General features: G+C 39.8%; 3 protein-coding genes across 4 annotated transcripts in view; 2 read left to right on the top strand and 1 right to left on the bottom strand.

The window, feature by feature from the left end:
- Positions 1-330: 330 nt before the first annotated feature.
- Positions 331-1899, top strand: LOC121648108 (vertebrate ancient opsin-like). The gene is made up of 4 exons (XM_041998056.1): positions 331-685; positions 974-1302; positions 1399-1644; positions 1744-1899. The coding sequence occupies exons 1-4, from the start codon at positions 331-333 to the stop codon at positions 1897-1899; spliced, it is 1086 nt and encodes a 361-aa protein (XP_041853990.1).
- Positions 1900-4680: 2781 nt separating this feature from the next.
- LOC121648107 (dopamine D2-like receptor) lies at positions 4681-6625 on the top strand. The gene is made up of 2 exons (XM_041998055.1): positions 4681-6168; positions 6323-6625. The coding sequence occupies exons 1-2, from the start codon at positions 4681-4683 to the stop codon at positions 6476-6478; spliced, it is 1644 nt and encodes a 547-aa protein (XP_041853989.1). The 3' UTR covers positions 6479-6625.
- Positions 6626-6994: 369 nt separating this feature from the next.
- The window catches only part of LOC121648056 (potassium voltage-gated channel subfamily D member 2-like), a 42520-nt gene continuing 35180 nt past the window's right edge, over positions 6995-14334 (bottom strand). Inside the window, exons 3-7 of one of the 2 annotated variants that reach the window (XM_041997978.1) lie at positions 13329-13491; positions 12846-12944; positions 11777-11875; positions 10513-10733; positions 6995-8575 (exon numbers count right to left, since the gene is read on the bottom strand). In XM_041997978.1, coding sequence (XP_041853912.1) covers positions 8401-8575; positions 10513-10733; positions 11777-11875; positions 12846-12944; positions 13329-13491 — 757 coding nt within the window. In that variant the 3' untranslated portion in view covers positions 6995-8400. The remainder of the gene's footprint in view (positions 8576-10512; positions 10734-11776; positions 11876-12845; positions 12945-13328; positions 13492-14334) is intronic. The other variant, XM_041997979.1, reaches the window with a different exon arrangement.

Here is a 14334-nt window from a genome sequence, read left to right as displayed (position 1 = left end):
TTTAATGAATACTCTTTCATTTGCTATGCTTTTGTTACTTTACATTAGAAGGGTTTTGGTTTGGAAAATTGATTAATTGTTAGTCAAAGTCTATTTTCCAATCACAATTAATGTGAGTTTATAGGGTTAATCCCTAGAAATCATGTTACCAAACCAATTTAACATATGGCTTTCGTAGCCTTCTTAATCAGACAGGTGCACAATCTGAGATCTTGGACAATAAGAAAAGCCAACAGGGATCAGAAGTGATAAAGGCTGAGCTCAGAGTCTGCAGGCTCACTCTCTGACCTCACAATATAGCTTCAGTTGAAGCTGGACCATTAGAGCACCATGGACAGCAACAGCACACTGTGGAGCTCCAGCTCTCCTCCTGCATCCAACCACACTGAGGTGATGGTGACTGCAGCACCCACCATCTTCCCTCGGGTGGGCTATAGTATACTTTCCTTCCTTATGTTTATCAACACAGTGCTGTCAGTTTTTAACAACAGCCTTGTCATAATCGTGATGGTAAAGAATCCATCCCTCCTCCAGCCTATGAACATTTTTATCCTTGGCCTGGCAGTGTCGGACCTTATGATCGCTCTGTGTGGCTCACTGGTCGCCACCATCACAAACTACCAGGGCTCATATTTTATCGGCCATGGAGCCTGTGTGTTTCAAGGATTTTCAGTGAATTATTTTGGTAAGTGTAGCTGCAAGGGAATGCTTTTTCTGTTGATGGAGTTTTGCAAAAGTGAGACGTGGTAAATAAAAAGTGGGCTTGTCCTTCAGCTCATCAGTTTAGCCTTTAGCCTCTATTTGCAGTCCTTGAAGTATAGCAAATATTTTTTCTTGCTTTCTTGTGATGTTTACTTGACAGATGGTTCTTATTTTTTTCTCTACATGTATTTATGTTTCTCAAAGTTTTACCACCAAACTTAATCTGATTTGCAGTTGTAAGCTTAGATATATTGTTTCTTCTGTTGCTTAGGTCTGGTGTCTCTCTGGACTCTAACTCTTCTTGCTTATGAGCGGTACAACATGGTGTGTAACCCAAAAGATGGATTTAAGCTAAGCATGCGGAGAAGTATTATTGGACTGCTGTTTGTCTGGGTCTTCTGCTTATTTTGGGCTGTTACTCCATTATTTGGCTGGAGCTCCTATGGACCAGAGGGTATCCAGACATCTTGCTCTCTGGCATGGGAGGAGAGATCATGGAGCAACTATAGCTATCTGATCCTTTACACACTTCTCTGCTTCATCCTCCCAGTTGCAATCATCTTCTTCTGCTACTTCAAAGTGTTGAAATCTTTAAATAAGGTGAGCTTGTGGTGCTTAAATTTCATCATTTGTCTCTAATTCAATATTAAAAGAATGCATTAGCTCTTAATGTGGCCCAAATTTTCTTTCCATCAGCTGAACAGGAGCATCGAGCTGCAGGGTGGGCATTCCAGGCAGAATGAGAATGATCACGCTGTGATTATGGTCCTGGCAATGATTATAGCGTTTTTTGTTTGCTGGCTGCCCTACACTGCATTATCAGTGGTTGTAGTGGTGGATACAGAGCTGTACATTCCTCCTCTGGTGGCCACATTGCCTATGTACTTTTCCAAGACCAGCCCTGTCTATAACCCCATCATCTACTTCTTTTCCAACAAACAGGTAGGTAACCAGAATGTGTTTACTGTGGAACAAGGAAGCTGAAAAAGGAGAAAACCCTATTTTAGTAGCTTCTTGATTGCATGTTTTTACATCCACCAGTTCCGTGACTGCACCCTGGAGGTTTTGTCCTGTGGGCGCTACATACCCCTTGGGCCGACCAGCGTCAGCATCCCCATGTGCTCCTTGAACAGAGGTAGCTGTCTGTCTTCTATAAGCAGGAGCGCCAACACACACAGCAAGGTGCTGCCTGTGTGAGTTTCTCCAGGCAAAACAAATAACATGACATGGTTGTTGTTTATTGGTGACTCATAAAGGACACAAACTTGAACAGCAGGCTTGTGTGTTTCACAGAGGTCTTCACAGTCATCACAAACAGTGTCTGCTCAGAGACTAATAGTCGATATTTGTTAAGGTGGAGGAAATTACTGGGAATATGGATTTATTTAGGATATGTGCATATATATACAAAAAAAATCTTATTTTGTTCACCGTTTGTTTTCTTTCTTTTTTTTCTTTCTTTGGAAAACATTATATTACATTGTAGTTTTTGTCATCCATCTTTTTAATCCTGTAACAATAAGAATATTCAATGAGGCCAATTTTTATCTGAGATTTGTTCTGAGTCAGTCAACTGTTAACTTTATTTTTTGTATTTGTGTTGGGAGGTGTGTAAGAAACTTTGGTTAAAAGAACAGAAATCTCTAAATCAAAACAATGTTTTGAGAGATCTGTTGTTTCAAGCTGTAATTTTCTATTTGTATGCGTATTTAACGAGACGAGATACAGCCAAACTGTAAAGGAAGAAAAACCCTTTTGTTCACAGCTCAAAAGGAAGAGGAGCTGATTGCATACAGTGTGGGAAAGTGTATTGACATTTTCAGGATGTGTAATATTTAAAAATGTAATCTATCAATATATATATATAGCAGACAGAACTATTATTTATTTAATTATGAAGCTATTCACAGGGAACAATTGCTGGGGTTTTATGAGATATACTGAACAGGATATCTTTCTATTTAATGTTATTTTCAAAAATTTAACTAAAGTCATCAGGGACTGACTCCATCATCCAATCGATACTGACAGCAAGGCCAGTTATTGGATTTGCTGTGGATTTTGCAATAAGTCCAACCTTTTCCCAGCTTGCACACACTCCAGATGTCTGTAGAACAAAACACTGCTGGAGTGTATATAGGCTAGGTATAATTTTACTTATGAGCTCCCCTGTGGATAAACAATACACTCAGTTCAATTATGTTTTTAGGTGTAGAGAAACTGCAAAGACAGCAGAATATGCTCAAATCAGTTCCCTTACTTTCATAAAAGTCACATTAAAAAAAAGCTTTACAAATCTGAGTGCATTTGTTAAACAAGACTGCTGCACCACTCTCCTTGGACTTGTTTTTACATTGAGGATTCAGTCAAGCAGGAAAAGAGTCATTTTTCTGGGTAAGACTGCTCTGTGGTGTGGTAATATTTTTTATTGGTACTATTTTGCATTTCTCATCTTTATTTTATTTATTTATTTAGGCAGTTAAAGGGAGCAGCAGCCACTTCAAAAACAATAACTCTGAGCTTGATTCAAACACAGAAAAGGCCATCTTAAGTGACACACAGCAGAACCCACAATGAGTCATGAAGATTAAAGCATCACTGAGTTAAGATGAAGCTGAAAACACTCACTTGAGTTGTTCTAAATAAGTGTGACAAAAAATGTAAGTAAATGAATCTAACAGTCCAGGTTTATTTTTTGATTATAGGTAGTTTACTGTGTTTCATGTTTAATTCTGTTGCTTGCTCTTTTTATTTGCAGATATAAGATTTGTCTTTAATGCTCATATTAAACATAGCCATTCATTTTCAGACAGGAGCAAAAACTGCAAGCACCAAGGAAAAGCTTGCATCCCATTTGTGGTGCAATTTGACTAATGCACGGTAAGAGTGTTAGTAGATAAGTCTGGACAAATACATCGCTCTCAGCCTGCATGGAAATAATTTCATTTCACTTTTTTTTTATATGTTAGCCCTTTTTGATCATTTTGGGATTGTTAGGTAAAAGTCAGTCTGTTTGTGTTGTTTTTTTTTTTTTTGCTGATGTTGCTTCCCACCTGGTTTCCACACTTAGTGCAAATATTTGTAAATGGGAATCTGCTTCTAAATAAAGTGTTTGTACTTTTAAGCTGCATATTTGATCTTCTCTTGATGTACGGTGTCCTGAAGTTGCAGTGAATGTTGCCAGACATCACGATCAATCCACAGAGCTGATTGAGATGAAAAGAAAAGCGAACAGCAAAGAATGTCTGTTATTTAGCTATTTCTTCTCCAGGACTTCCCGTTTTTAATCTACATAATTTTGAGAAATGCTCCCACAGTCTAATTTGTAGAATGGTCAGGAGTACAATTTATTGTGTTGACCTAATCCCAGATTTGGCATAGTCCATAAGCTTCCACATTTGAAGCAAAGAGCATTTCACACTTTATCTCCAAACAGGATTACACAATGTCATACCATAATCCTGCTGCACCGCTCCCATCATTTCCTGAGCCAATACAAGAACTCCTAACTCCATCTGGCATCCCAATGCCAAGTTTTTAACCTTTCCAAGGTGCAGTATTAAATGAAATAGGCTGATGTTCTTATGCATCACACTGCCATGCTGCTTTCGCTATCGACTTTCAGATCTAAATCTGGTTGGTTTTTATAAAGTCATGTATATCAGCGAATAGACAATAGTGACATAACTGCTATTCAATTAACAGCCTTCTTTTGTTCTCCCAGTTGTCTCTGCTGTGAATACATTGCAGATTTTTTAATGAATGTGAACAGTGAGGGCTCCCAGGTGACCCACTGGTGCTGCAGAGTGATAATGAAAAAGGCGGGTACTTAGGCGTCACTTGTCCAAGTTGCAGCTTTACCCATTCTTCATTTACTGAAAGTGCACAGTGACACGAGGAGCAGGCTTGATGTTTGCTCAGTCAGAGTAGACAGAGTGAAGAGAGACAACTGAGAATGCTTACTCTTTGAACTTGGAGATGACAGACAAGCCTACACCTGCATGGGACTTTGGGAACATCACCATTTGGGAGGAATACATCAACGCCACCCTTGTAGTGGCAAACAGCTTGGTTCTGTCAATCACTTCTGTTGTGGGGGTTGCATCAAATATTTTTGTCATCCTGGCAGTGTATCACCAAAAGTCGCTGCAAACTTCTGTTAATGCACTGGTGGTGAATCTAGCTGTCATAGACTCTTTGCGTTGTATAATTGATTGTCCCATTCTACTAACCATTATCATGACTGTGCAGCAACGAGGGCATGCGGACAGTCTGATCTGTGAAGCACAAATGGCTTCTTTCTCTTTCAGCTGCTGTGTTCAGTTGTTGACACTGGCGTGCATAAGTGCAGAGAGGTACCAGGCAATAGCGCAACCATTTAAAATCAGTCAACGAAAAAGACGGATTATGATACTCATCCCTCTCACATGGACCTTGGCTATAGTGATGGCTGTTTTTTGTCTAATATTTCTGAAAGACTCACCCGTTTATGTGAGATGCCAAGGAATGCAGGCAGGAACGACGTCGTATGACACCATTGGATTTTACATGCTTCTCCCATTATGGGCTATTTGTTTAGCTGTCATCACTGGATTCTATGCTAGCATATTTGCCCTTCTGAGATCACACAATCGCAAAATATTTGATGAAGGTACTTCTCTTCCTAAAAAAGTCTTAACAAAAGATAAGGAGAAGAGAGAAGACGTCACTGTTGTGGAACATGGACATGGAAAAACTGAGCAAGAGCAGGTCCTGAGCATAAGCATTGCTGAACCAAATCCATTCAAGAAAAATGCTATGCTGACCTCAGAAGAAGCTTCACAAAGTGTTTCCATCAGCTCTGAGAATAAAGAAGAGTTTAAAAATACAAAGATGAGTCACTTAGAAACAGAACCACCTAACTCTTTTGCAGTACATGTTGCAGTGCAGGCTCTGGAGGAAACTTCAAAAATGGAGAAATGCAGCCCCTGTTCCATTAAAACTGAAGTGAAAGCATTGAAGCAAAGCACTACTGCTAATGACGAGAGCTTGAACACAGTGATGCAGAAAGTTTTGAGTAATTCTAACACAGATAAGCAATCAGAAGAAGGACTGAAAACTGGCAAAGCAGCCATAGAGACCAGCCCCCTTGTTGTGTTGTCTGCACAGTTAGAGGGTCCTCAATCTACTTCTGTCTTACCAACTGATCTGAAACCAGCTCAAAACAGCAACAGAGAGGAAACACAGACTGTTGCTACACAAGATCAAGTGTCTTCACCACCTCCAGCCACGGGCAACAATGTAGAGTTAGAAGGAGCTGTTTGCATGATGCCTTCCAAAGCAAGTAAAGAGAGAGCAAGAAAAAAGAAAGAAAGTAAAATGGCCAAGCGTGCTGGCTACATCATCATAACCTTCCTCTTGTTCTGGCTGCCTCTGATCACATCTATCCTTGTGGATGTTCTTGTTCACAAAAATAAGAATACACAGGTGAGTCTTTATGCCAACACATAACATTATAAAGATTTCTGAATTCGAATTTGTAGATCAAGTGACCCCATGAGATCCAAGGTTGAAAACTCTATTTGCTTTGTTGTACAAGACTTATCATCTAACTCTGTAAATTCTTTATTATTTATTTCAGATATCTATTATTCAGGACCTGGAAATCCTGACGGTGTCTATTGCTTGCATCACATCGCTGAGTGACCCAATAATATATGCTGCAATAAACCCTCAGTTTCGGTCAGAGTTTTACAAGCTGAGAAGTTGGATTAAATCCAGATTCAGTAGGAACTGATATCTTGACAGCTACTTTTAGATAAAAATAGACTTAATGAACACATTTGCATTTACTATGTAACCGAATAATGTAACGTCCAAATATAAATTAATCTAAACTCCATATTAAAGTGTGGATTTGTCATTTGTTTGTAAGAAACCTATTATTTTACACGCTGCTGTGCCATCTTAAATTTTACACAGACTGACTTCTCAGCAGTAGCTAAACACTGCTGAGAAGAGGCAATGCATGCTGCGAGGAGCTGCCTGGACCAACGCAATCGGCCCAGCAGGGGAGACGCTATGAAGCTCTCTGTCAAACAATCACCGAGGCCAGCTTGTCCATCTCCAGAGACCCTGCTGCTGGGACCCACCACTGTGCCAGTCAGGTCCTTACATGTTCTCCAGCAGCACATCATTATTATCCAATCCTACCATAAGTGCTGCTCTTTGAGTAATGAGGAAAAATATTATGAAAACCTCCCAGTTCTATTATAGTTTTTTTTTAAAAAAAAAAGAAAGAAGACATGGGTCGTTTCATGGTTGCTTCAGTAGAGCTACACTGTTTATTTTATCCAGTGCACCAAATGCACAATGTGTGATTATCGTACCCTTTTCCTTACCCTTATATATGCAGTCCTTGACAAAATTTATATTTTATTAAAAGCAAAGTGTTGCAGAATTTACATCAGAACACACCAGCCTTATTGTGTTTACCTCCATTAATCTGTTTTTTTTTTTTTTTTCTTTTTTAAACTGACAAACCTCCAACAAGAAGCAGAGACATACTTTAATAAAACAGAATTCGGCAATGCCAGCATGCAAATCCTTAATTCAACCAGTTAACAGACAGAAATAGTTTGCCAACAAACTGTTCAACTAAATCTAGAAAGAAGAGGAGCCAACTTCAAATGCATTTGATAAAGTCCTAACTGAGATATTTACAGTATGAAAAATATACAAAATGAGCTTTTAACACAATGAACTCTACCAAGTCTTGCTTTTTATGAGGAAGTCATGGAATTTATGTTGCACACTTTTTCAGAAAGTTTCCCTGGTCAATACTACAGTAAGTGTCCACATTAGGGTTAGTATTAGTTAAATGTTACTGAGAACATTCACTTACATTTCTACCTTGTGCCCTAGCTAATATATACCCTGTTTAGTTCTCAATATCAATTGTTATTTAGCAACAGTGGCTTTCACACAGACCCAGAATACCAGATATGTAAGCTAACACAGATTTAGTCATGTGACTTTCACTTGCACATTTCACAAACATGTCAGGATGCAAAGTATATTTTACTCCTCAAGCGATGACATCGACCAGTTAATGAGTCAGTCAATGAATATTCACAGCAGTTATCTGTTGCAGTGGATCAAAGTTTTCTAATTTACAATAGTGAGGGGAAGTTGAGAAAGTATTTAAATTGAGAGGTTTCAAAACAATCCATGGAAATGTGTGACGAGTGAGATGAAAGTCAAACAGATTGATTTAATATTCACAAAGATGGCCTACAGGTCATGAATATGTGTGCTTTATCACCAGAGGTCATTGAGAATGACTTCAAACAATCTTTCCTCCTTTGAATCAGAGACAACAAATACAACTACATTACAGATTCAAAAATAAAGTTTTTTTTTCCCAACATATTTAGGCAACAACGACAACCTTGCATTCCCAACATGTCCTTGCTTTGCTGTGCTTAATGACACAAAATCTGCTGGTTCACTTCTGCTTCCAAGGCAGCTGTCCACATCACTTTAATACCATGCAGAGTTTGACATCAGATGAGATCACTACTTCAAAAAAAAAACCCCAACCTCTGGTAATCTTATAATCCCTCAAGATTATGGCAGGTTGATGCTCGGTGGTCCCTCTCCTCAGCATCTGGTGCTTCTTGTGACCAGTTAGCTGATCAGATCAGATAGACATGACATCTACAAGGCAGATACTCGGACAATGTTGCTCTGAGAGTACGTAATGGTGGTGGAGCCGTCCTCGCCTGATGAGGTCACCACCGGGGCAGATAGACTGACCATGGAGGGGGTGATGTAAGGTTCATCACATTTCAAGGGTACAGTTTCATCGAGTTTGGCATTCAGGCTGGAGCGGCTGTAAAAGACAATGAGAATGAGAGTGAGGGAGAGGTCTAACCTTTTAAATGTATTACACAAAGCTCATATTACACTCAGAAACCAACTTTTCTGAAAGTTCAAATGGCTCTTTCAAGGAATATTCAAATAAACATTTGTTCTTTAAGGTTCTTTTGTCTATAGACAATTCCCCATTTAACAAGATATTTGAAAGAAGCTAAGACATAATGTACTGCAGCTTTAAATATAGTCATTTTATTCATGGTTTGTGCTGTAAAACACCTTTATTATAAGTAAGTTTCACACTTTTTGATGTGTGAAATCTAATTATCTTGTTTGACCTTGTTTCTGTGAGATATAGTGAGTAGTGAGATATAACTGTTATGTCTTTTTACTTTATTTTGTTGCATTAAAAAATATATATATACTGTATATATATTAAGGTCCACATGGGTTTGGACAGGTGTGCTGAATCACTGTGCTGCATCACCTCTGCTTTTAATACTGTTGTTAACAAAAAGAGATCAACAGGTATTTAGTGATTTTGGGACATGTGTTGCAACAGAACCTAGATGTGTATGCATGTTTTGTTTTTTTTTCTTTGTCATTTTGCATGATAAAGTTAGAACTTGCATTTGTAGTTGTAACAATGAACTCTGGTCCAAGCAGTTTCTTTCAAATGCGTGTTCCTGAGCTCGTGGAGTCATTTCACCTTGAATCATGTCTGTTTTAATGGAGTGTTGATTGAGAGTCTTCAGCACTCTTGACCCCATTCAGGTCTGTTTTTCTTTTATTCTTTCTTTTTTTGTTATTACACTAGTGAAAAAAACTACAAACACATCCTAACATCTTATATTTAAGTGTAATGGGTAAGTGTGTAAACAGAATTCAATCCAATGTCAAATTAGTCTGCAATAATGGCAGGTATTTTTCTTCTCCAGCAACAATCAGCATTGATAGGAGAACAACGCCCACATTAATTTTCTTCACTTAAGGCTGCAACAGTGGGCACGACTCACTTTTTAACGGTAACACCCATTTACTGATTACAAAATCTCACATAGAGGCTGAAAAGTAAGAGCAACAACTCAGGGGCAAAAAGAAATAAGACTGATCGATTTCACAAGACTGCAAGTCAGCTAGTAGCTTGTTCTCAGTCTTGGTGTGTGGGGCTTGTAGCTGCAGTCCAGTCAAAAATAATAAACCTTAAGCCTAATTATCTCAGACAGTTGTAATTACGAGATGCTGTTTTGCAACACAGACTGCAGGATGCAATGTAATATAATCCCCAGATGCTGTTGCACCGTACAGGCTTGTCTCCGGATAGATTGTTGTATAGAATGTATGCACATTGTAGGCCCCAGAGCACTGAGTAAAAACATGCTACAAATGGCAACTGGAAAAGATTTAATCACCTAAATTAGCAGGTGTATCTACCTTGGGGTAAAAATCAAATTAACTGCTTTTAGTTTAAAAAAAAAAACAAAAAAAACAGAGTTATCTGAATTTTATATTATATGGTTATTGCCAAAGTATAAAGCAACAGTAGCAGAAAAATTCAAAATGAACAAATATGTTTAGAAAAACAGTCAGATTGCTCAGGTTCAGCATGGTAAACTGTATGCATTCATTGAATAGGACTTAAATAGTTTTTTCTGTCCTTAGATTCTGCGTGTATCTTTCTAAGCCTTTTCTGCAACATGTGGTTTGTTGAAATGTGTTTTTTTTTAATACAAACAACTTTTCAATATTAGAACACAGATATCATCAAAAATGCACAAATCAAGGTAAAACTATCTGCAGATCTGTCACAATAAATCAATCATTTAATTTTCAAGCATGAAATCAATGAGGTTTATCTAATCCAAAAAAGGCCTGCAGGATTTTTTGTCTGCATGTGTTTATTTGATGTGTGTCAAGAGAAAATGAGATAAAGCAGAAACTCAGACAGGCTACCTGTTGGCCACTGGCCTCTCTCTTATCTGTATGGTGCTGAGCTCCTGGTTATTTGTGCTGGGCAGGCTGAAGCTGCTCTTTTTCCTGTGGCGTCGAGAGCAACATGAGCTGAAGCCATGTGGAGACGAGGACAAGGAGGACGTGCGGGAGCCCGACTTGTTCACCACAGAGATCTCCATGCAGTTGGCCTGAAACGTCTGCTCATCCACAAACTCATGATTCTGCAGAGGAATAGAGCAGAAATTTAAATTCAGAATTGCTCGTGACTCACTCTTTTCCGTCAGTGATCGGCTAAATAATGAGTAAAGATGTTTCACAGCAAACACTAAGCAGACTGAACAGAACCCCTAGGAAAATTGTTTGATAATTGGAAAATGAATCATCAAGGGAATAGAAGTATATTGGCCCAGATGTCCATATTAAGTGCCATCTGTGAAAACACAACTGTTATCCCTGTGACAAATGAGCATGACTTGAAGGTCAGGCTTCATGCATGTTTCAAGCCCCACCAGCAGGTGGCAGAATGCCACCGTGCAGAATCTTATGGCACAGTTTGAATGATGCCTCTGTTCTCCGACCTCCCCTCTGTCACTCCTGCTCTTCTCTCTGTCCATTATCTTTCATGCACACCGTGAGAGGCCTGATGTAAACATTTGCACCCCTGTCTGAATGGTATGTAACCTTTATGGAGCTTTTCCCAGACAAGTAGCAGACATTTTACCGGTAGTAGGATCATCTATGCGGAGCCACACTGATTTACTGTCTCTCCATGTCTCTGCACAGAGTTTAAAGCTGCGAGTGTAAAAATCATGTCACAGCCTAGTATTAAAGAGGCTCTTACATCTCTAAATTATAGATAGTGTAAAATGAAGTGGGCTGGTTTGTTTGGAAAAAATAATGTTGCTGGCAGGCAGAGTCATGTTATCTTTAGCATGTTGCTGGCAAGGGAACTCAACATTTCCCAACCCCATTTAGAGCTATTTTTAACTCAGGCTGCATATAAAATAGATTCTACAGTTTGAGCATGGATGAAAAAACTCAATTTGTTTCTATTTGCAATTTACAGTAACAGGTTGGCAATGATGATGATGCAGTGGAGACTGCAAGAGTGATGAAATTGCATATAAAAAGAACTCAAGGTTTTTGTATGTATGTGTGTTTTTTAAGGGGCTATTTTAAACTAAGGTAGTGGGAAAAAAATCCAAAGTGCTGCTTTGTTTAGCTTTTAAGTCCTGCGAAGAAAAGCAAAAATAAAGGGATTTACCGTGGTTTTCTCCAAGCAATGCAAAAGATGATGATGTTGGCTCTCAAAAGGAGGGCTGGGGGCCTTCCCCACCAGGGCTTGTCCTGCTTCCTTGGAGGCCTTGGAAAACACAAAGTTAAAACAGACAAAGAAAAGAAAAAAAAAGCTGCAGTGTAGATGAGCAGGCTCAGACTCTGAACAGAAACAGTCTCAAGCAACTAGTAGCTCGGTGATGTGGCGGAGAGAAGGCAAAGCACTGAGTTTGAATGCTGATCTGTAGCTCGGCAGCCAATCTACTGGACCCAGTGAGATGGTGATGTTTTAGAGATGCATCGAGACTGTGGCTGACTACAACATGTTTGACTGCTAGAATTGGTTTAGCCACTTGTTCACTGTTTTGGTGAGGACCAGGAAAGTCTAATTCAAGCTGAGCTCATTTCAGTGCAACAGCAGTGGCACACCTGGACACAGATCGAACAAATTGTACCAAACACAGTACAGATTCAAGACCATAACAACACTGCACACTCGACACACATACACTTGATGAGGCTCTGCACGGCTCTGGGATGAAAGGTATGTTGTATTAGTCTGCACGACAACCTGGATGCTTGAGAAAATACACACAAAAACACACAGCAGATCAAACACAGAGTTTAGAGGAGATGCAGGCTGAGCAGACAGCCTCCGTGGGCAAGCTACTCTCCAGCAGTAAGCCTTTGGATCCCTCCTTCCCCTCCAAACCCTGTCGGACAGACATGCATAGCTTGGTCATGAGTCAGTGTGACTGTAATGGCTGTGCTCCACCAGAAGGCAAGTGTGCCTGCCTGGCCCTCCTGCTGTATGAACAGAGAGAGAGAGAGAGAGTGTTGACGAAGCATGTCAATGCTGCAGTTGAGAGGTGTGATGTAGGAGAGAGGACGATCACACTGAAGCACTGGAATGACAACAGCCCCCTGCGTTACTGCATGAGAAGCCCCCCCTCCACCTCCCGAGTGTGTTGCGGCATGGCCCCCGGAGCAGAGCTGCATGCAAGCATCAGCGAGGCCCAGGTCAGTCAGCCCCCAAGCTGCTGCATGGCCCCCGTTACCTCCTCCAGTGAGTCGATCAGGAGCCCGTTTTGTTTGTAGCGCATATAGGCATTAGTGCCTCGAATCTTCGCAGCACGGATTCTAGCAAGGCGAGTTTTCTGTTTGAACAAACAGACCTCTGTTTTAGCCTCTGACGATTGTGTCTCACACTAATTGCCTCTGTCTCTCTGGCAGCCACAGTATTTTGTAGGGAGAAGTTATGCTTAAATCTACGATTAGAAAAAAAGTGCCTTAGCAAACACTTAGGAAGAATAATTAAAAAGAAGCATATTTTGCTATTGAAAAGCTACTGACACAATACTTTAGAGATCATTTGCTCAGTTTTTGTCACTCACACACACTCTCAAGCATAATAAAAGATTGATATTCTGGAAGATAGTGTTTACCATGTCTTTCTGTTAGGTGTGGATAAGACATCGACAGAGAAAAAAAGGCAAAGAGAAGTGAAATAAAGAGAAAAAATAAAGGTGGAGAGTAAGTACCCTCTGGGCTCGTCGTTTCTCTGCCCGCTGGCTTTGGTGGTAGATACGGCTGAAGTTTGACACTATGACAGGGACAGGCAAGGCAATAACCAGCACCCCACTCAGAGAGCATATGGACCCAAACACCTTCCCCACAATTGTTTTTGGCACCATGTCTCCATACCTGAAACACAGAAAGAAACATTACAGTGAGCACACAGTGAGCAGAAAAAGCAAAGAAGAAACAATACTTCTTTTAAAGAATCTGCCCTGGAGGTTTGTTTTAGCATGTTAAACTGTTCTACCTTTAATGTTATTTTTAATCATTTTGAAATAGTTACACTGACCTTGTATTATTTCACAACTTCAAATAAGAAGTCATACATTTGAAGTGAGGAATAAATAGGACTTCTCTGAAGATTTACTGGCCTACTTTCTACATGCCATCGAGATGTTCCTCTTTAAAAACCATGTTTCATATATAATTACACACCTGCTGGCAGCAGCCAATGCTTTCACGTCATGACCAAATGCGCCACACATCCTACGTGACCTCTGTTAGCCAAACAGCTTGTGAAAGATACAGGGAGCTGTTTCACATTGAGGGAAAGAGAAGAGGGGAGGAGGTACAGTGTGATGCTTAACCCCGGAGAGATTGTTTAAGATTGTGGACGTCAGCAAAAGCCAACAGTGAGATTTGTTCTTTTTCTCACAGAAAAATACTCCTTGAATGTGGAAATGAATAGGAGGAAAAAAAAAAAATGAACGAAACAAAAACACTAATTTGATGGTGTGCCTTTACACAGACAGGATGCATTTAATCAAAGCAGACATGTCAGATGGGACCAAGTCATCCCTGCACATTAATGTGTCTGTCCTCTGTGAGAAAGTCAGACGTGTCTGCGCTCAAGGTAAGACTAAAACTCAACCTGACCTCTCTCTCTTTTAGTATCAACTAGATGTGACTTGTCCATTTGAGCAGATAAAGAAGTACTTAAAAAAATCACAAAATCCAGCACCTCCAGTA

Source organism: Melanotaenia boesemani, chromosome 10 (assembly GCF_017639745.1).
Source record: "Melanotaenia boesemani isolate fMelBoe1 chromosome 10, fMelBoe1.pri, whole genome shotgun sequence".
Classification (NCBI taxonomy): domain Eukaryota; kingdom Metazoa; phylum Chordata; class Actinopteri; order Atheriniformes; family Melanotaeniidae; genus Melanotaenia; species Melanotaenia boesemani.
Note: the sequence above shows the minus strand (reverse complement) of the source record. Positions and strands in the feature narration are given on the sequence as shown.

Bases quoted from the DNA above. Each gene is read 5' to 3' on its own strand.
- LOC121648108 (XM_041998056.1), top strand. From the start codon at position 331: ATGGACAGCAACAGCACACTGTGGAGCTCCAGCTCTCCTCCTGCATCC. The intron at 1,303-1,398 runs GTGAGCTTGTGG...TCTTTCCATCAG, and splicing joins TGTTGAAATCTTTAAATAAG to CTGAACAGGAGCATCGAGCT. The intron at 1,645-1,743 runs GTAGGTAACCAG...TACATCCACCAG, and splicing joins ACTTCTTTTCCAACAAACAG to TTCCGTGACTGCACCCTGGA.
- LOC121648107 (XM_041998055.1), top strand. From the start codon at position 4,681: ATGACAGACAAGCCTACACCTGCATGGGACTTTGGGAACATCACCATT. The intron at 6,169-6,322 runs GTGAGTCTTTAT...TATTTATTTCAG, and splicing joins ACAAAAATAAGAATACACAG to ATATCTATTATTCAGGACCT.